A 23080-nucleotide genomic window follows, 5' to 3' on the forward strand; every position below is an offset into this window, starting at 1 on the left:
CAATTGAACAAATGTGCCGTAATGCTAAGCTAAACATTTATAATCCAACGTTTCTGGGCTGCACTGTGCAATCCATCGAATATAATTGTTTAACGTAGAGTGAGATGAAATTTAGGGAATTATTGTCTCGCTTGTGGTTTGTTTTTCAAAACTATAAACAGTATATTGCCTCGTGGCATTTTTTGTAAGCATGCTGAAATCTGGTCATGAGTTCAAATCACGGTGGAGTTAAAATCAATTCATCATCCCTCTGGAATTGGATCAAATTAATTCCACTTTGTCGAAGGTCAACGGTGCACATATTGACAAATATTTATCTTCTTACAAGCCAGTCCATTCATGACTTAAAGCTTTCGTGACTGCAGGAATTCATATTCTTGGGTCTTTCGGTAAAGCCACGTAGATAGGTTCAAAGGAAATAACAAAAAAATTACAAAACTACGACGTTTCGATCGCAACACAAGCAATCGTCTTCAGGAGAAAAAAAATAGCGGGAAAGCTGCTGAGGCAGGATGTGTGACTTTACCGAAAGACCCAAGAATATCCAGTCCATTCACTTTCCCTATTTGTAGTCCATACTTTATCCGCTGCTAGCATGCAGATAAGTTGGTGATCCTGGGTGAGCACTTATATATATTCTATATCCCTATATTGTGGACAAGTCTATCCATGGTTCACCAATGTTGAGTTTACGCAAATTTGCATTCATATTTATTTGTCTCGAATACATTATGAGCTGAGTGAACCTCTCACCAGGATTTGAACTCGTAACCTTCCAATTGGGAGCCCAGGAATGGAACGGCAGCGCCACCCAGCAAGTTGTTGGTAATTGAGCTCTCTTACCATAATCACAAAACAACTGGACCGAGTCGCTGGCCTTTTTTCACGGTGTCTTTACCGTTAATTCACCACTGATGTGTTTCCGATTATCACGGTTGGCTACGTGTGGTGCGAAAGAAGTTCGACATACATACGTACGTACATACATCGCCGTGTGCGTGCACCCACAGGGCACTGGTACGGCATCGAGCTGGAGCAGCCAAGCGGCCGCAATGACGGCTCCGTGGCAGGCGTGCGCTACTTCCAGTGCCCGGCCAAGCACGGAGTGTTTGCACCCCCGTCACGTGTCCAGAGGTACAGTCCACGGTGCCGCGTTTTGGCAAGCATATTTATTTTGATACCCACAGTGAGCTTTCTTTATTACGTTTTCGTGGGATTTCCTGTTAAGTCCATCTGTGTTCATAATTACTCTATTATCAGCAAGTTACTCTGCCATTGGCAAGCACTGGTCAATAACAACGTCTAATAAGGCCCAAGACTCAACTACCCATCCTCTCTTCTCGCCTGCACAGCGAGACTTGAAGCTGCAACGTCCTCCAGTGATACCTGTGCTGCAGACTATTCACGAGTTCTGCAAATTAATTATTTGTGAATGTTATGTTTGTGCTCGTGGGATGAACAAGACACAACGCAAACAAGACGGGTGATAGACACAGGAGGAATCACACGAGGCAGTTGTTGGAAACAAGACAAACAAGAGGGACAGTGGAAACAAGACGAGCAATGCAAATGAGACAAACAGGAGAAATTAGTTCATAATAAACGTTTTTGGGTTAGATCGCATTATTTATAAATGTGTCTTAACCCTCCACCACCCGACACGGCCAATCAGCAAAAAAGTGTCACGTTGACAAAAGACAAATAGTTCACTACTTTAGCCCACTGGTGTGTTGAAGAATGAATCCACAACATTTACAGTTTTTGAGTACGACGTTTCGCTGGTAATTACATCCAGCATCATTGGGCAATTCGCCAGAATGTTAAACTGAGGAGAAATGAGATAGGAAATTTCGATGAGACGGACAGCAAAAATGTGAAGGAACTAAAAGACCGCGTCACGGATGGTGGAAGGGGGACACAGAGCAGGGGAGAGTGGTGGTTGAGGTTTAACATGGTTAATCACATCTTTCCAATGATTGCTCAATAGAACTTATAAAGATGCCTGCAGCAACGTGTGGAGAAGGTTTGAGAGAAGATAATTGTTCCAAACATTCTGCCTAACCCACAAGACCACACTTGGATTACGAGTGGCTGTGTGACTCTATGCGCTCAACATTTATGAACCGTGACCTAGCTTTCTTGCTACAATTTTGGGTCAAAATTAGTTTAATGCTCAGGTGGGTTTGATGGAGGGTATCTCGAGCTTATGTTGCTTTGTAGTTCCTTTGGTGATAAAGATCAACTTGATTTTTACAGGCCTGTTTGGCAAAAAAAATGTGTGTTTCATTTATGATTATTTCCCAATGCAATAATAGGTCTTCATGTCTTGCCACAACATTGGATTGCGTGAAAATGAATTAAACATTGAAGGACTTTAAGATGCTAATTGTGCTGTTGTAATAATTTTAAATGACATTAATAAGGACTGTGATATGCAATGTTTTTGATATAGAAAGCTGGATTATTCAGGCATGAGAGGCCAGTTTAATGGTCTATTCACCGTGGCGCTGATGAGCAGGAATATGCATTAGGTCCTTGACAAGGCACTTAGAAAAACTTAAGGACAAGGTGAAGGCTGCAGGAATAGGTTCGTGCTCATTATCAACATGCTCCACTCCTGCACTGTAACATGCCTTGACCCAAGAGAGATGTGAAGACAACAAAACCATACTTCTCCAGGGCATAATTCACTCCTGACATGCACCCGCATTACTACTGCTCCCTTGGTAACCCAATTGCTCAGAAATGTTTCTTATTCCAACAATGAAATACGTTTTTTTTTTTAAACATTCCAGAGTTTATGGTTTACGAATATGATCAGGCTTTTTTAACCTGTGATCACCCTGTGCAGTGTCAAACTTCAGCTCCGCACTTGCTCCCGTGCCTTGGGATGCTATTAAGCACATGACCCCACATGGGGGGGGCGAGTGCAATTGGGTGCGGCGCAACCGTTAAACCACCAGCTGATACCCACCCAGGGGTGTCTTCATGCCTGGCTCCCAGAAGGAGGGAAGGAGTGTGCTTGCGTCTCAGAAGTGGTATTTGTCAGCCCGGGAGTACCACGAGTCGAGGCCTCGCGGTGGTCACATAAAAATGGTAGGCAAGCTGGGCAGTCGTGGGCCACGTGCCATGTCAAGTGCGATAGGCCTGACATCTGACAAGAGCTTCAGTTCTCCCACAGGAATACACTTTACAAAGAGGACCTGACAAGCACTGGTCAGTGAGAAGTCATGTGCATCTCGTACAATATTTTAGGTCGGTGGATGGGCACCGTCATATGCCACGAGGTGGATCGGGCATCCTTACCAACGCACTAGTGCCAGGGAGTTGCCAGTGTTGGGCCCTTCTCCACTATACATAGGCATTCTAAGAGGAAAACTGCTATATTAAATCGAGCCTTGATATTTAAATAATAATCATGTAAACAGCATATATAAATACATGTGTAGTGACAGACTTGGAGACGTAAGTTCTTGGAGGCAGTTCTTTTATTTACACCGAGCACACTTTGTACAATACACACCCTACACTGTTACACACTCCTCTGTCTCTCTCTTATACGCAAATCTACACTGGTTGCCAGCCTACACACAACGCTAGCCGTCTTGACACTAACGGCGCTGAACTAAGACAGCCAACTACCATCTAACAGCGCTATATCAAGTGACGACGACAGCGACGATGGCGGCGAGACGACAGCGATGATGATGACGATCTTCAGCAACGACGGGGATCCCACTCCAAACGACAGCCCCGAGGTCCCCTCCTGGGGCCCCTCTTATACTGTCCGAGTGGCCTGGCTCCGCCCCGGCCACGCCCCCCTTCTGGAACTTTCTAGCAGGTTCCCGATGTGCCCCTTCCGTAACCTTTCTTCTAGATCCTTCTCTGGTCTATCACGTGGCCTGCTGCCAGTCAGGGCTGCCATAAGCTGCAGATCCCCACCCCTGCCAGCAACCAGCGCTATGCTGCTAAGTGACCAATTCTATGTCACTACACATGTACATGTCAATCCACTGCTGACTCAGGACCCCCTGCCACACCATTTTTTCATGAAATTAGCCTAAACCTGCAATATTCCATATTAACTCCAATTCTTTTATTAATGTGATGCGCAGCTGATGAATATTGTGAGCAGCGCAACATAATTAACTTTGGTATTTACCACCCTGTACAGCTGCCACAAGCACTACCCTTAGATGCTCTCGGCTTGTTGGCCCTGTTTATCCTGACACTAATGCCACCTGTTCCCACATGGGGGATCGACACGTCTTGTCTCTTGCTCAGGAAAGGCTCACTGAATATTCAGAACACTTTTTATAAGCATCTTGCATTGGGATGTTGAACCATTCCTTTGTTGTGTTTGCATACGGGCAGGTGTTATCCTCTTGTATACGAGGGAATAGCACTCAAAGGTTCACACAGATTGGTCATGGACCCATTTGTTTTCTTCCATCACCAGGTCATCTCGCAGCCCCGCATGTTTATCCATCTTACAGCACATAATTGTCTCCGCATCAGCCGTCCACCCTGCCTCCAGTGATCTTGATTACAGGCATATGCTACGAGTTCTAGCATGAGCTCTAAATCTTTATGGGATCATAAGAGTTCAGAATATGCTGAGTGTTCTGTAACACACAGGTCACGCATTTAATCCCCTATAGAGATCGTTCATCGCATGTGAATCAAACTAAAATATGTATGTTTCAGATGCTGGCTTAACCTAAAATAAGTGAAAAACTAAATTAAATGTGATGGATATGTTTATGCAGTCATTGGTGTGTGGCTGAAACCATGAACACTCTACACTTTAAAATTACAGAGATCCCAGCATGCTGGCTCATTGCTCTGAATCCCGAATCACCCGGGCACTTTCAGCATGTCATTTGCAACTTTGATGTCATTAACAAATTGCCATGTGATTGGAAGAACAAATCAAGGCAGAATGCAGGCAGAAGATGCGTTTATAATGTTATAAAATGTTAAGCAACCCTTATGATTTGTTAATTCATGTATTATATTTACAGTGATTTAACTAATATATTCTACTGTACCAATGAGCTAGTGAAGTGTTAATGTGTAACAACCCATAATTCCCTGATATTGTTTTCTTGCTTGTTTAATCGTTAAATTCCTCGATGCCTCAAGGTTGGCCTACCCATCGTTCTTGACTCATTCCACTTCCAAATTTAGGTCACAGTTCCGACATATCTCAGGTCCAGTTTGAAAGGTGTCGTGAGGATGAAGGCATACGTGTGTGTGCCACTGCACATAACTGCGTGCATTTGCTTCTGTGGGTGTATGGTTGAGGAGGTGGTAGTGAGTGGTGATGGATTGCCTTGTGTGTACTGGATTAGAATTCCAGAAACTTAGGTTCAGTTCTGAGCCATGACACAAAATCAGTTGCAAATGGCATATACACCGTTTATGTTGTCCCCAAGGTCAACTTGGCTTTCAACAATTATCTGGTGCAATGTGGTCAATAGCATGAGCACTGAAAATAATAAGTTGGTCAAGAATGGTGCTGACCATTCCACCATGTCATGTGTGATGGAGGATTTATTAGGCACTGGCTCAGAACACTTGTTTCTCTGGTCTAGAAGGTTCAACTGGTGATCTGTGTCTGTGTATAAATGCGTGGTGATTTTAGCAACCCTTGTTTGGTGTTCGGACCAATATTTTGGTATTTTTCCACAGTACAAATAGTGTTAAAAAACAGCATTGGTGGTACAATATGTGCATTTTGTCAAATGCACTCACTGATATAAAAAACTTAACATTTTAGTAGAGACAATTTGCCTTTGTCATTAAATAGCATATCCAAAAACGGATTAGATGAAACTTTTTCCAACTCAGTTTTTGATCCATCATACTTTTTTAACCTACGAAGTGTTTAATATATTTATTTTCTCTTGTAATATTGGCATGTGTGCAATTATAAACAGCGGGAAGTATATATTTCCCATTGCAGTTGCAAGGTGGTTAGAGTACGCAACTATTAAGAGGAAGATCACACGTTAAAAATGTCTGGCCAGAGGTTGACTCAGCCCATCATTCTTTTTAGGAGTGATACAATGATTACTGATGTTGTGGGAATTCAACTGTAGTTGTCATATAAAGACACTGCTTTTGATGTAGGAAAGTGGAATTTTCACCCTTGGCTCCCAACTGGCAGTGCAGGCAGGCACTGCTCCTTGCTCGTTTAAGCATGAAGACACTCAGACTTGACCTTTCACATTTAGGGCATAACCTGGAAGTGACATTGTTGACTTTTACTGTTGTCTATGAATGGTCAATTGTTTACCTCAACATATGGATTTCTATCTTTGGCTGGCTAAACTGGTATTCACAGTATTCCTATCGACTGAAATATTTCAAGAGCTAGTCTTTCATAGCAATAAAAACACAACTTTTGACATATATCTTTAATTCACTGTCATTGATGAAGGGGGTGGAACTATCCAATTCCCTTTAGAAGAGACGTCTGGTGTCAATTGAAGGCTAATTGTGTGATTAAGGTCATATTTCTATCCAAACCTGTTTCACTTGAGATTTTATAATTGGCCTCTTGTCTCTCAGAATCTTTATATGCCCAGCAAAAAGTTGCATTGCTTGGAAAAATCACACCATATATGTTAAGCATGAAGAACTTAGATTCGCTGAATTGAGTAAAAAAAACATTTCGTGCGATCCTTTGTCACCTGGCATGGACCATCAACTCGCTGGGATGGGTGGTTGAGACCCAGAGTTGAACCTAGGCTCTATGCCAGCTCAGTGCTCTGACACAAACCTCAGAGCGACCTCGCCAAACGGTGGTATTATTTTCACTGCTGTGACCTAGAGTGAGACCAGGGTGGTGGGGAGGGGGAGGAGGCAGGAGAGTGCTTCCCCCTTGATCGAGCGAGGAAGGAGAACACCCACACGTCAGTGAGTCATTGCACGTCCGCTCGACATGCGTTTGAGCGGTGCGCACAGGCCCTCCCGAGGGCATGTCAGCCCACATGCAGGGGCTCCAAGGCAGCATGCAGAGCAGGGCGTCCCACCGCACAGAATACAAATGGGCCAAGGCTGCAATGCAAGACTGCCTTCATTTCAGTGGTTCGATCCTTTTTTCCCCCGTATTAGGTCTATTGCTACTGGCATGAAATGTCTGGAATGATGGATTCGTCCAGGAAGTGGTTGAGAGGTGGTAGGTGGGCTGCAGTGTAGTATGTTTGTGAGCCATTGAATTGATTTCCCAACAAATGGTGCAATTGTAGTGCAAACCAGAAAGGCATTGCAAATGTAACCACCTTGTCTCACCCCCAATATTTAGTTTATTTAAACGGTGGTCATTCTCCGACTAGATAGACTAGAACACCATTCTTTTGCCCAGTACTTAAGAGAACTTAGCAATGCATGAATTTAATATCAATTTAATTAATACGCATGGATGGGGGAACAGCGCCCACCTCACGTGACTCCCCCCCCCCCGCCCCACCCATAGTCATTTCTTGAATGTAAAAAATCTTCCAAGCCTGCCACTCAGGATTTATTTTTATCTGCTTGTCTTAAAAATGGCGAACCAGCGAATTTCAAGCTAATGTCGCTCCACATTTCAAGCAGGATGTGTGTAATCTTTCTGCATGTTTAACAATAGCGGTTTTAAAGGGTCGGCATGCACGTTACTCACCAATGATTTATCATAATCAGAATATTTCGGAATCTTTGTTTATACTGGAGTAATCCAATGAGCTTATACAGCTCTCTCTCTCACAGATGTCCAGTAGGGGCGGGTATAATTATGAAAATGGCTGGGTTTTTTTTATAGTTCTAAGGGCCTATATCATGCAGAAGTTGTTTTCACACGTTTTATGAATTCAGGTGTTATAATAATGTTGTGTTTAGTTTTATACAATGTCGTTCATGCAAATTGCATCACAGAAATTGCTGAGATACCACCGACAGGTTGGAAGGCAGCCAGGTGGTGAGCCAGCATCAACAATTGCCCACGCCTTTCCATCCTTAATACATAAAGATGTTTTTCAGCCAAATAAGTAGGATAGTAATGGATAATAATGAAGGTGATGATAAATGAGATCGATGATGACGACAATGATGGTGCTAATGATGAAGCTGCTGTTTCTGCAGCTGTTGATATTCCTCAACCCCCCCCCTTCCTGATTCACCAATCCACACCAAGTCTGATCAAAAGCACAGGATTCCAGATGTGCATCATCAGTTTGTGCACACTGCACCAGACACCCATGTGTCATTTTTGAAAGGGCTCGGAACAGGTTCTGTTCCCGGTCGCCAGCTGTGGCTGGGATCGAACTCAGGTCACTGGGTTCATAGCACAATGTGAAAACTACTGTGACACATCCAAGTATGTATGGTCTTATGAGTTAGGCCACCTCTTGAACATAACCTCTCTCAAACATTTGCTACGTGCTACTGCAAACATCTGGGGGAGTTGAAGTGAGAAGTCTCACTTGGCCTCCACTCCGTTATCGTGTCTGGTTTTCTAAATGGTGCCATATCCTGGATGTGTCTGGGAATTCTCAGATTCCTCCAAGAGACTTTTGAGGCTGCCAAGGACTTATCAAGCGATTCCTCGTTGCCTGTCTGGGACTTTCCTGGCACACCCAGTTGCATGTCTGGCCAATGATAGAGTTGCTATGCAGCAAATCCGTCTCGACATTTTCCGTCGACTCTGTGCCCCCTATTTCAGGCTGACGGTGTCTATGGAGTCGCTGCTGGACTTGCCCACAGGGAAGGCGTCTCATCCTTTGTCCGGTATGTCTCTCTGTTTTCAAGGTGCAAGGGTTTTTTTTGGGGCCATGTATAACCATCAGCTCAAAGTCCCTTCATTCAGTGAGCTCCAATAGGTCCCTTTGAACATGCAGCAGATGCTTTATGGAGCAGCTAATCAGAATGGCATTCACCGCAGCACAGGATCTGTGGTGGGTTTGTTTGGGTTCTCTTCATTATCATTCCAAGGAAAACCTTGGCACAGAAGCCTTGCAAGGGAATCTATTGTGTTGCGTCTTTGAAGGACGCCCTTTTATAGGACCCCAGGGATATCAAATGAAAGGTTTGAGATTGGATAGATGCCTTGGGTACCCGAAAATGCATTTAGTGCTTCCCTTCTCAAATGAGCATGGGGTAGTCCTCAGTAGCCCTCAGTCATTGGTGGGAATTTGGCATGCATGGTGGTGGCCAGTCTGTTCTGTAAAACAAACTGACCACCACTGTTAACTTCTCACAAAATGAATATCAACCCAGCAGTGATAATGAGCTGAGGACATCCCTCGACAAGATTTAAAGTCAAAATCTTCTGTTTGTGATCTAATTCTCTTGTCAAAAGTGTCACTTTTGCTTGGTATTTATTGCGTTTTTTATGGAAGTTATTGCATTTCTTAAAGCTTTGCTTACACCAAATATATGCTTCTGCCACGATCTTGCTTTGCACGAGAACCTGCTTCTTCCTTTGGTATTCAAACCCGAGACCGACCTCGGCGTGTTGATAATAATTAAATTTTACAAAGGAAAACATCACTTAATCAGAGGAAACTTTTCCAAGGGAGTTTTTTTGCGTGTTAGTCATCCTCAATGCGTTTAATTTTAATTGGATGAACAATATTGCTCGCCTCTGGAGATCCCTCCCAATGACAAAAATAAACCACCTCTGTCAAATCTTCCATCCCCCCATCTCACTGCAGACTGTTGTCTCCAACACAGTGGAGCTGCTCATGCTTGGAAAGATACTGCCTTAAAGGGAAAAAGCATTGCTTATTAACAAGCAGCTGTTATTTTGTACACATAAACATAGACGATCTGCCACTGGGTCTCACTTTAAGTTTGATGTTTTGTGCATATATTTGCTTATATGCATCATCTTGTGACTCAGGGACACACGGCCGTTTGGATGGATATTGTCTCTCACTGGAGGAAAACAACGTCATACACCGGAATAATTAACACCATGCTTGCGAATTGCAGAGCGTCAGAGTAGGCGCCAGGCTCTCCTCCTTTGACTTTGACTCATTTACATACTGTTACTCGCCAGCACAAGCTGCACAGTTATTTATCCGTATGGACTCATTAGGAATCGTTGCTAACCCACAGCCGCACTCGAATCCTTACCCTGCCCCTGCACCCCGCCCCCCCCCCCCACAAGGTTGGAGTGCTCTCACCCCGCTACGTCATGATGTGCGATGTACGGTTGAAGTTTGCGTCGTGTTAGTCTGTGGTGTGTAGCGCTTGGAGGGGTATGTGAATTTGCGTGCAGCACCTTGTCCTGTAATCTGTAATTTGTGACTGAGGTATGAGAGACGAATGGCCAATTTTCTTTTCACAGGAGCCCGTATTGACTGCTGCATGGACGAGGATTGATATCGCTGTGAGAATTAATGGAAGATGTCTGTCAAGAATCATTGTTTGATGTATTTGATACTGGTAGGAACCCACTGGTTCCACCAGCCCGCAGGGGATTATTGTGTCCGTCCGTCGTGCATAAAAAAATGTGAGGGGTGGGGCTGGGTGGAGAGGGGAGGGTGGGGAGGGGCTGGGTGGGGAGAGAGGGGCTGGGTGGGAAGGGTGGGGCTAGGTGGGGAGGGGAGGGTGGGGAGGGGCTGGGTGGGGAGGGTGGGGAGGGGCTGGGTGGGGAGGGAGGGGAGGGTGGGGCTGGGTGGGGGATGGGAGGGCTGGGGCTGGGTGGGGAGGAGCTGGTCACCCCGTGGTTCCCTTATAAAACTCAACGTTTAACCTACTCACGCCGGCTTGTGCCCGCCCTCACAGTCGGCCATATTTGCGGAATACACCACGCCGCCGTTGACCCTGGCCATTGACCGAGCAACCCAACGTTCCTACCAGCTCCCTCCGCAGGAATGTGTTTTTACTCAGGCTTATGGTGGCATGCTGGTTTGTGTACTGCGCTATCAATCTGGCTACAGATATTATCTGAACTTGCCCCCCCCCCCCCCCCCCCACTAAACGACACTGACCAGCATGGTGAAGTATGATCACACGGTTCCCCATGATTGACGCAGCATGGGGAGGCCTTCATCTGTCAATGGATTCACAAAGGGCCGTAACTTATTATTATTCATTACATTATATTACACTGGTCAACACACTTTTTCTGGCATAAGCTATTCCAATGGTTTTAAGGTAATTTTGGGGTGCTGATTACAAATCTGGCATCAGTTTTTGTCTATCACATCAGGTTTTTGAGATATAAAATATTGCATTTTCAATAAAAACTGCAGAAGAAAAATATTAAATAAATGTGTATATCTACATAAAATTATATTATAAACAGACTATCCTAAAAATGCAGCACCATATTTTAACATTGCAGTCACTGACTCGCAACAACTTGCAATCAATGAAAATGGGGTATGCCGATAGCATAAAAATGATGTGATAGAGCAAATCTGAGATCAGATTTGGAATCAGCACCCTGAAATTAGTCTAAAACAGCTGCAAAAGTCCAGGCCAGAAAAAAACTTTTTTTTGACCAGTGTTATCAAAGTAATAATCACTAAATGACAACGTGGCATATGAAATCGAATTTTTTTTTGGGTACGTACAAATGTGATAATTCACCTCTCAAACCTTGCCTCCAGCTACAGGAGCACTGTCCTGCTGCCATTGCAGGTCATAAGTAACCCCAGCGTGTGCAACAGCGTGTGCAACAGCGTGTGCAACAGCGTGTGCAACAGCGTGCGCAACAGCGTGCGCCAGTCACCAGGCACCGAGCGCCCGTGTCGTGATGCAGCCAAGGGTCATGGTCATTACACCTTTACAGTTGGTGACGAAGGACTCCACCTTGGCCACGATATTGCTCAAGGGCATTGCAGCAGTCCGCCTGCAAGTCCTTTGTCTCTGACATTGGCGCACACACACGTAATGTTGCTCACAAACAAATGAATGGGGATTTCGCATTCTGTTGAACAGTACAGAAAACTAAGAATGAGTTTTACCATTTCTGGCAATAAAAAACAGGAGGTGTTAAGATGTTAAAACACCAAATAGATGCCTTTTGTAAGGAATAATGTCTGCAATAACCACACATACTTTTGGTGAACATGCAGACAAACATGCTCTGATAATATTATGCATTGTCTTTGAAACTGATTGGCTTACACCAGAGACAGTCCGTTTCAAAGGCAATTAATATATCAGAGCATGTTTGTTTGCATTTTCACAACAAGTACATGTGGTTAATGCAGACTTGATTCCTTGCAAAAGATGTTTGAACATCTTAACATCTGTTTTAACATCTTCACACCTGTTATATTTCCAGAAAGGTTAAAATCTATTCGTATTTTTCATACGTTGATTCTGGCAAATAAGGTCCCATGATAGTACACAAAAAAATATGCAGTGGTCATTTTACGTGTACTTCCATTTAATCGTCCGCAACATTCTATAACCAACCCTCGCTTGTTTCCAAGGCAGACATTCTTTATTTTAAATATTGGACTATAGTAGCAGAACTTATTACAAATCAAGACAGTTACATAAAACCCACAGCCTTGCACCGAATAAAAGTTTCAATTTTACTGATGTGGGAAGCCACATCATTTCATATTCAGAAGCTTTCAGCCACTATTGATCGAGACAAAATAGGCAAACCTTGAATGGAAGAGTGTTTTGTGTAAACGAAAAGCAGAGTTTCGGCCTTCCTTTATACGCGAGTGAGCGAGCGAGCGGGTTAGTGAGCCGGCCGCAGCCACACAATGAGGATGCAAGAGAAGTGGAAGAAGGAGTGGGGGGGGGCACATCACAAAGAACTGGGGGTGCTGGTCCATGTTGCGCCTATTGAGTAACCCTGACGGGAGTATATAGAAATTTGGAATGAAAAAATGTCATGTTATTTTTTTTAAAGGGTAGGGTTTGTGTTGCGGTCTTTTCTTAAATGCAAATGGGTCGCGATTTAGGTGGTTTGGGAAGTGTTTGTGAATCTGATTGTGGATTCTGTGTGAATGCTGGTGGCAGCAAATGGATGACAATGGTGTCTACATGTGGCTGTGTTCTGTATGCTGGGAAGTGGCACTTTGCACTAGCAGGCTTCTGCTCATCTGGCTTAGTTGCGCGATGAATAGAGCGCCTGACTCGCAAATGAAAGCCCGCAAGTTTTATTCCAGGCTGGGGTTCACTTCACCTGCTGTCCCTTCTGGGTCGTTAAAATCTACTATGGAGAGTATTGCTCATCCACTAGGAATGTGAGATTTGCATCTCTGGCTCAGGGCTACCGTCAGAAATAAATGCTGCACTCTGCTTGCTTGATCATGAGACACTTTGGATTTTTTTGTATAAGAATTTACATTATCTATTTTGCACTGGGAATAAAATAATGTATGTATGTTAATATTCCAAGAAACTCCACTATAAGCCAGCTTCTGTGAACATGATGTTCATTTACCAAAATTTTAAAACCCATCCAGAGTGCCACACAAAATTCTTTCGAATATGAAGATGGGTTTTGTGAGTGACTTGCAGCCTATGCTTAGTGATTTAAGCTGCGTGTGAATTGCAATCTTGATGTCATTCTATTTAAGGTTTCAGAGTTATTTCAGATGTAATTCATTTTTTGTTTCCTGCTGATGGAACTATGCATCATAGCTGAGTAATAGTTTATAAACCAGTGTTTTATTGATGCAATTTTGTTCATGTTTAAACAAGAAATTGAGTGTCACATTTTCTTTTGTGGCCATGGGCTGATGGTGAAATTTCCACAATCCAAAACAGGGAACAGTGTATCCTATAGGGCAATTACTCTTGGATTCCCATAAACGGATTCTTATTTTAATCATCCTGCAGGATGATGAGCTGCGTTGATCATGACCATAATTTGGACTTGCAACTTTTCGATTGTAAATGGAGTATTTCACCGGTGGACCGCCCTGTGAAAGATAAATTTAAGACATCGTTGTTGGTTATGTATTTTTATTTGGCATAGGTTATTGTAAACCTTTCTTACAACAAAATAAAAATCCTAAAATACAATTAGCAAGCGGCAGTCTGGAGAGATGAAAATATAGATTTAGACTTGCGGAAAAAATACGTGAAGTTTATTTCCAGCAAAATTAACACTGCCAATTCAATATCTGTAGAGTGAGAGGGTGGGCACATTGTGGAATCATTCGTATTTACGCCTCACTTTGAGTGTTAGTTGTTGATGCAAAAAGAACCAAGTATGGAGGCATTGACTACTTCTGTCTGCCAAGGTGACCTTTTGGCTGGTTGATATAGCGACTGGGCCATTAAACAAAGTAAAATGTGTGTTCGGGACCTCCAAAACTGGCTTCTGAGAATCAACTGTATAGTGAGTTCTGACAATGAAAAATGGGGGTCATATTGGGTTATTCTGTAGATTTTAGTTTCAGCATGTAATAAATGTCTTAAGTTGTGATAGTATAGAAAAAATAATAGATCACGACATTTCGATCGCAACAACAAGCGACCGTCTTCTACCTACGATACTTTACCGAAAGACCCAAAGAGTATGGATTCCTGCAGCCACGAAAGCTTCAAATCAAGATTGTGATAGAATATGTCTGGACAGTTGTACCCTTGCACTTAGAAATGAAGATTCTAGTCTTTAAATGCAAGCACGTGCAGAAGAAACTCGGCATTGCATTGAACGAAAGAGTATGCAACTTGGAAGTGTCCAATTTCGATGTGGCAGCAAAGTGCGGTAATTGTAAATCAGGAAGTTGAGGTGGCAATGGGTTGTGCATGCGTGCAAGATGAAGGAGGGCAGGTGTAGAGAGAGAGAGTGTCAGGCATTGGAGTGGCACCCAGAGGTCAGGTTTTTGGCAGATGGGTGGATATTTTTAAGAGCAGACCTTGGATGTTGGGTAGCAGCTAGCAGCAGAAAGGATCTGATGGTGAGTGTGTGAGTGGCATCATCGGCCTTGGCCTTGATGTTTTTTTCATAAAATAGTTGGTTTAGACTTCACGAATATGGCAACCGATTGAAGCAAATTAGAAGTCTATTCACAAACCTACATTGTTAAGCCCATGAGAGAATAATCACATTTGCATAAGCCTTGTGACTTTTAATTAGCATATTCCAAGTTGAATAGTCAATCATGTTTTGTTTTTCAATGAAGGGATGACACATTATAACATTCTTATCTCTGCATGAAAATAACCTTTACTTACCTCATTTACTTTCAGAAAACCTTTATCTTTTGTGAGCTCTTAGTATTTTCAAACCGAATGAACTGTATATACATATATATTTTTCATGGTAAGTAACTAGACGTGAGCTCAAAGCATACAGGAAGCTTTTAACAATGTTGTAATCAGGCTGCCTTGTGTTTTTTGTTGTAATCAGGAGTATTGTTTCCCAGTTAGTATTGCACATATCAGACTTTGCACACAAGTCGGTTTAACGAACATAAACTGTCGGTCAAAATTCCTCCTGAGTTGGTGGAATGAATTCAACATTCCTATGAAGGGGGGATAGTACCTGCAAAGGGTGGCTGTTGTCTTTCCCCGAAGTGTATATTAAGTAACCCTACAGGGCCGAGGTGACCGCTGACCAGGACTGGAACTCCGCAAACCTTCCAGTTTTGAGCCCATATATTTACAGCACGGCCTCTTCGCGTCGATGAAGTCTTGAGCAGAATGTGTGTGAAAGGCCATTCGAGAGAAATTGTCAATTTGAGCGAACGTTGACCACCGCAGCCGATAACAACTAACCTTCATTATTCTCAGATGTTAGCACGGAAATTCCTTCTCAGCCCCCCTCCCCTCCCTCCCCCCTTGAAGAGTGGCCCATGTCTCCTTTGACGACTATAGTGGACACTTTGGAGTGTTAATTGGTGCCACTCAAAGCTGAGTGGAAGTCCCCCTTTCTGTGTGGACCGTTGCAATGATTGATTTACAGTTTGCTGTTGTGGCTGTTTTTTTTTACCTCCACATATTGTGGTGTGAGAATGTAGGATGTGCTTGTTACGGATGGCCAAATCGGCACTCGTGGATTATGGAGTTGTCCGTTGTGTGATTGGTCGCGCAGCTTTCCAGCGGAGCCTGAGTATTCCCAACACTGGAAAACCGCCAAGGAAGCCTCTGGGTCGGACACCCATGAACAGGTTCGTACTGCAGTAGTAGCCTCGTAATTCTCTCCCATTCGTGGATGAGTCTGTCGAAAATACAGGATAAGTACCTTATTTATTGAGGTGTCAAACGCTGCATCCCGTAATCTTTATGAATGGTAATGGTTTTTTGTTAAATACTGGACGACCATAATCAATTAATGGACTAAAGAAATGGTCTTAAGTCAAATTGTCTTCCTGCTATAGTAAGCAATGGATATATTACCTTGTGCATTCCGACCCTGAGATTGACGATAATTGAACATTACGATTGCATAACCAGTCTCCATTTTATTGAGCTTGGAGGGACGATGAGCTCAGTTGATGGAAGAAAGATGTTTTTTTCAGCCAATCCCCAATGGGGATTTGGTTGAATTTTAAAACCTGCAAACGTCTACATTTTCACTTAAAACTTTCGTGACTTCAGGAATTCATATTCTTTGTTTCTTTCGGTAAAGTCACGTAGATTAAAAACAAAAAACCCACGACGTTTCGATCGCAACACAAGCGGTCGTCATCACCGAAAAAAACAAAGAATTCGAAACGTCTATGAAGCACTGTAATCAAAATGTCACCCAACTGGAATCGGTCGTAAACATTTGAATGTTTAATTGTTTGCATGTTCTTCATACTCTTCCTTTCCCATGCATTCCTGTCACTCTTTGTTCCTTTCACGTTCCATTTCTCTTCCTTTGACATTTCTCTCACTGTGTCTGCTATTTGAATTTACCTGCTGCTCCATTTTTTTTAATCCCTTTACCTTCTTGTGCTCGCGTTAATCAGCCGTGGCAAACCAGGCTCCTTGTGTCGAAGCTTGAGCCACACCGCTGCATTAGCAGCCGCAAACGACGCAGTCTCCCCGGCGACATCATCCCCGGCTGCTGCGGTGGTCCCGGGCGGCAGCGACAGGGCCAACTTGGAGAAGGGCGGCGGTGGCGGCAGATGCGGCGCTCCCCGCCTCCGGGATGGCATGCAGGTGTTGGTGGCGGGCACGGGCGAGATGGGCACAGTACGCTTTGTGGGCGAGGTGGGCTTTGCGGCGGGCACGTGGTTGGGCCTGGAACTGAGGGCGCCACGCGGAAAGCACGACGGTGCCGTGGGCGGCCACCGCTACTTCAGCTGCCGGCCGGGCTGTGGCGTCATGGTGCGGCCGGGCCGTGTCTCCTACCGCGGCATCAACGGCGCCCGTCTGCTTGGCGAGGCACTGCTCGGCTGAAGTGCCCTGCCAGGGTCGGCACGTTTGCTGTTCAAGGCCACAGTGCTGTTGGATGTTTGTTGCATTTGTTTTGGTGGTCTTTCATGAGGACTATAGTTGTGTGGGCTGTGTGGCACGTCAAAGTGTCCATCGGCTGAAATTAATAGATAAATTGCTAGTTTATCTCAGTTGGTGGCTGTAGCCTGGTGGAAAATCCACATTCCCATGGCAAGCGACATTATTTACGTGGCACAACCACTGTTGACCTCACAAAAATGTTGCTCATCTTTATCAATCGCTTAAGGATAATGAGCTGAAGCAACGCCTCGCTCGGATTTGAACTCGTGACCTTCCGATTTGAAGTCGAGCACTTTGACTTAGATACTGAAATTACATGTTCTGATATCGGGGGATTGTAAAGTAAAAATAAGTAATTTTAACCATTTGAATATAATAATTTTAATATATGGAAATATGAATGTTTCTACAGCCGCCAATTGTTCTGTGCTGCCTTTTTTGTTAACCATTTATGCACTTTTTAAATGTAAATAACCGCTGCTGGGTTTTAGATGCTGTAAAAGGAGAATATTTTATTTGGCAGGTATCAATGCACAGAGTAGTTACATATTACAAGATAAATGTATAGTGTCTCTATGCACACATCTCATCACTGGTAGTGCTGGGAATGTGATGGAAATTCCACATCCCCATGGTAGAGACCAGTCTCTCCATAGGAACTATCCTATGTATTGCAACAACCCGAACAAATATATATTTTAATCGGTACCATGACAGGGTGAATTAATGGGATGAAGTAGAAATTAATTATAAATAATTAAAAGTAATTTAGACTATAGAAGGCACTTGGGAATATTTCAGATTCATAAAACGCAGATTGGTGAACGATTTCAATGTCTGCAATTACATCGTTTCCCAACACTTGCTGACAATATTTTCATCACCCATGCAGTATTGGAGTGTAATGGGGTTGCGAGCGACACGTCACTATAATCGATGTTACGAATCTCCACTCAACATGAATGTAATCTTTTGGTTTTATTGTCACTTTATAACAGTCATGGGCTCTCGCTCCTCTGCGGATTGTGCAAGTTGTGCGTGCGGATCGATGGGCTTGTATTTTTCTGCCAGTTATTTTCTCAGTTGCCTTAATTGCTTTTGTTTGATTTGCCCCTTTTTAATCTTTGTGTCGTGGCGGTATTTGTAAAGATTATTGAGAAACCAGTATTGCAGTGCTTTATAAATGGCATTTTTTTAAATCTTTAAATTGTGAAATTACAAAAAGGATTTACCAGTAGCCCTGTTTCACTGGGTAGTCAGATTACTGTGATGTTTATAGCACAGGATCATTTTAATGTCATTGTATTTTATTTGAAAATAATTGGGGGGAAGTGACAATGAACAAAGTATATTTTCTAGGATCCTGTATTTATCACACTACAAAACCTGCGATCAAAAGGTTTATAACGAGTATGGAGTATTACATTGCTTCTAAAGCCTCAAATAATTTGTAAATGGTTTTCGAAAAAGTCACCCGCCAACACTGGACCAGTGGCCATTCTCTCTGTGGCACTCTCAGTTGAAGTTCATCTTGAGCACACACGCTGGCGTCCAATTTGAACATGGGATGTGCCTTTAACAGTGTCCATGTTTATTTCCTGAAATAAGATGGAGCATTGGGTTAATGTTATGTTAATGTCGGGGTGCTTAATGAAGCGTCGAAAAAATATCGGGGTTGATGGCCAGGCTGCCTCCTGAGATTTACCAAATTCTAGCTTTAGCTATTTGTTGGCCTTGGCAACGATTTACCATTGACTGTGTGGGAATTACCACATTGCTAAGCACACCAACTTCATCCATTGTTATAAGATCATTGGAGCAGAGGCATATCATTTGAGGATTACTGCACGGCACTTGCGCAGAAGCAATGGCCAAGATGTGTCTGTTGTTTTATTGGGACATGTACGTACGTACGTTTGTTGAACTTCTTTCGCACCGTACGTAGCCAACCGTGCTAATCGGAGGTGCAACACGGGATACTGTTGATCTCCATTGGCGTCCCTGCGAGCCAGCAGTGGAAATGTCCCGTTTCCATTTTAGGGGCCCCCTATTTCACCACAAGAAGCCTGCTGAGGGATGTTGGGCTGAGTCAACCCCTTAACCAGGATGTTGACCCAAAGTCTGTGAATTGTGTGAGTAGAGTGTCCTCACCATAGTGCCACCCAGTGTGTATGTACACATTTGTATTTATTGTTCCTGTCAGCGTGAATAATACGTACATGGTTACCCACGAGTTAGACTGTTCTTCACCGTGGCAATATGTAATTTCCACCACTGGCTTCTTATGGGGATGGGCACTGCCAACATAAATGACTACTGCACCATAACTCAAAGTGAGCAGGTAAACACGTTAACTTTTACAAATGTATGATTGTAGTATTATGTATATGCATTTTTATATCATGCACATGTGTGTAAGTGCGTTTATTACTTTAGACCTGAATTACGTATATTTGTATGAATGTGTGTTAACAGAAGTGTTGTCATTGCTCACCTTTGTGCCACATGATCTGTTGTCAGTTACATGTACACTCATCAAAACTAAGCAACCAAAGAAGGTAGGAGAGGGAGTCCAGGCGACAGTGGGCATCCTTCCATTCAGAGTTTTCAGTTGGTTCTATAAACAATCCCACAACAGCGGTGCCAAACTCCTCGTTATTAACGACGCCTCTTAGTACACGATTCACTGTGTTCGCCGGCAAACCCAGCCTCGTAAAATCGTTATTGTAATAGATGCACATCTTCTTGGTTCTTTCGGTAAAGTCACGTAGAAGGGACGTAATAAAATAATACAAATAAAACATAATAAAATAAAATAATTCTCACGACGTTTCGGCTACAACGCAAGCAGCCGTCTTCAGGTGAAGAATGAGACACTGCCAAGCTAGGAGCTTATATATAAGCTGAGTTGGAGGTGGAAGAAGAAGAGAGCCTTAACAAAAGAATGTGCATATCAAGAGGAATTTAGCATATTCATGGGAAATGCGTAGCAGGTGGGCGGGGGGGTTTCAAAGTCATATTATGCCCATGCATTATGCAGGATCAGCAGCACCAAAGGGAGGGGGGGGGTAGCATTAACAAAGGGAGGGCATGTTAATAGTATGTAGAAGCAATGAAACATGTGAATGGGAAAACGGTGGCAGGAGATCCGCAGCGGATTTTATTACTTCCCTTCTACGTGACTTTACCGAAAGAACCAAGAAGATGAATCCCTGCAGTCACGAAAGCTTTAAATCGAAATAGATGCACATGTATAGATCTTAAACCACTGCTGGGCAGAAGCCTCTCCACACCATTATTTGACCATACTTCACCACTGGTCCTTGAAGGTTGGTGAAGGTGGGGACAGTGTACGTAGGAGCATAGAAATACAGTACAACATTTGGGTTTATCCGCACTACCCTCTGCTGCCTATAACGCATTGGTCGCTCATCCACGCACTATCCAGGCTCCAACCTGCTTAGCATTTGAGATCTGACAAGATCAGGTGAATTATGGGTGATTCGGCCATAGGCAAGTGATGCTTGATGCTCACAGATTAAGGATAGGATCCAACTATTGGCCCAATGAGCCATAGACAAAATGTGGTTGGAATAAACAATTCAGTGTGTAGAGTGGAGATTTAAGGAATAATTTATTTGAGGGAAATGTAGCCTACACAGTTTCAAGCAGCAATACGGTCAAATATGTAAATTAAATGCTCAAACATTGGGCAGCGCTTATCTGAATTCCGCTGTAAGCCATATCCACGGTGCGAGCCATTGTTCACTTACAACATAGCGACACTAACTTTACCCTGACCAGGATTTGGACTCGTGGCCTTCAAATTGTGAGTTGGCACTCGAATCACATTACGGCGTTGCTACATTTTTGAAAGAAATGTACGTTATTATGTTTTACTCGTCCAATATTCACAACATGTTTAATTCAAACTATCTCCCTCAAGCCACTGGATGTTTTCAACTCCGTTGGTGGCCGAAACCAGAGATGGATATTCCACATTTTTGCCTGGAGGGTGTCAGTCTCAACATAGCACATATATATGGTGGCAGTTACCGCACTTAAAAAAACATGCCTTTTCAATGAGCCTAATTAGAAATAGGTTTACTTCATGAAGGTATTTGGGCCTTAATACACATTTTTTTAAGAAAGTTGCTGTACGTTTGAATCATTTATGCATGCATTGATTGCTGATTCAGTGACCGAATAAGCACATGACCTTCAATTGCCTTGCTTGTCGTGGAAGTACATTTAATCAGACTATTGGCTTAGTGTCCATTAGCATTTCCCCCTACGGTGCAGTACAGTATTGCGCTTGGTGGCAACCTATTCTTAGAAGACATTGTCTGGCTCCAGATGTCCATGCTATATATATCCATGGACAGTCCCTGACAGAAGCGAGTCTGCTGATTAGCCTGACCTGCATCGGATATCATTCTCAGTTGTGCGTGCATCTGTATTTGATTTATGGCGGTGTTAGCTTCTGCTAGCCTGTGTGTTGCCCTTTGATCTCTTGATAATCACTCCAATGGAAAAACCCAAGAGTTTGTGCATTTGTCGGCTATATATATTCGTACCATTTTATCAAGCATCCATTGTTGCCACGCGTATCTGTACAGAGTGCTTCGTGGAACGTTTTTAATGGCACGCCCACGGTTTGTTAGTTTGGTAAACGTGTCTGTTGTGACTTTTTACATCTCTGAAATATGCTGGTGCATCCATCGATGAGTTTGACGCGTAGGCTTTCGCGACCAATAAAACTAAAATCTGGGTTAGATCGCGCAAGTATAAATGTGTCGTTAACCCGCCACCACCCGATACAGCCAATTCGTAAGGTTTGGCACGTAACAAAAGCGTGCCAATTAGTTACTACTTCGCCCCAGCAGTGTGTTGGATAGTAAATCCACAACATTTACAATTTGAGCGAGGCGTTTCGCTGGCAGTTACATTCAGCTTCATCGGGCGATTTTGCCAGACTTTATAACCAGAAGCAGGTACACGCCCACCATTTATTTACCACGGCTGAATTTGACTCGTCTGTGAAAGAAAGCCACCTTAACGCCAAAGGTTTTCACTTTAACACTGTAACGTGAACCGTCTCTGAAAACAAAGAACATAACTTAAATATGGCCGTCTGGTGTTCCCACAAAATGGATATTGCTCGTTGACCCTCCACATCGTGAAATCGTGCACCGATGACACTGTAACACTATTTTTGTTCTTGGGTAGTAATATTTCGTAATTGCTTATGCCTAAAAAGTATAGAAAATGGCTATTACTCCCCACAAACTTTGCTTTTGTGACCAGGACAGGGATATTTAGAAATGTACTTGTTTTCAATGAGAAAACTGGCGAATTTGTGTATTTTCACATAAATTTAGAAAAAAACGACAGAAATAAAAATGTACATGTATTTATACTCAAGTAATACAAAAATTACTACTAAAGATTTAGAAGTGAGTAGTTTTTCGAGATTTACGATTATACTGTAAATCACTTTCACGAATCAGACCCCAAATGTAGTCTCACATCATGTTCTCGTTATGCTGTCCTTGGTAGTGGCGTTCAAAGTCCAGTATATCCTGGTGGAAGCGCTCGCCTTGCTCCTTCGAGTACGCTCCAATGTACTCCTTGAATTGATCAAGATGAGCATCAAGGATATGGACTTTGAGGGACATCCTACAGCCCATTGTGCTGTAGTTCTTCACCAGAGTCT

At 43.2% G+C, this 23080-nt stretch overlaps 1 protein-coding gene across 1 annotated transcript in view; it reads left to right on the plus strand.

Moving 5' to 3' along the window:
- LOC144719991 (CAP-Gly domain-containing linker protein 4-like) overlaps positions 1-22139 on the plus strand; it is a 78070-nt gene extending 55931 nt beyond the window's left edge. Inside the window, exons 13-16 of the mRNA XM_078596387.1 lie at positions 1011-1134; positions 8708-8772; positions 16013-16088; positions 16875-22139. Coding sequence (XP_078452513.1) covers positions 1011-1134; positions 8708-8772; positions 16013-16088; positions 16875-17307 — 698 coding nt within the window. The 3' untranslated portion in view covers positions 17308-22139. The remainder of the gene's footprint in view (positions 1-1010; positions 1135-8707; positions 8773-16012; positions 16089-16874) is intronic.
- The last annotated feature ends 941 nt before the right edge of the window (positions 22140-23080 follow it).

Source organism: Lampetra planeri, chromosome 7, assembly GCF_965212315.1.
Source record: "Lampetra planeri chromosome 7, kcLamPlan1.2.h2, whole genome shotgun sequence".
Classification (NCBI taxonomy): domain Eukaryota; kingdom Metazoa; phylum Chordata; class Hyperoartia; order Petromyzontiformes; family Petromyzontidae; genus Lampetra; species Lampetra planeri.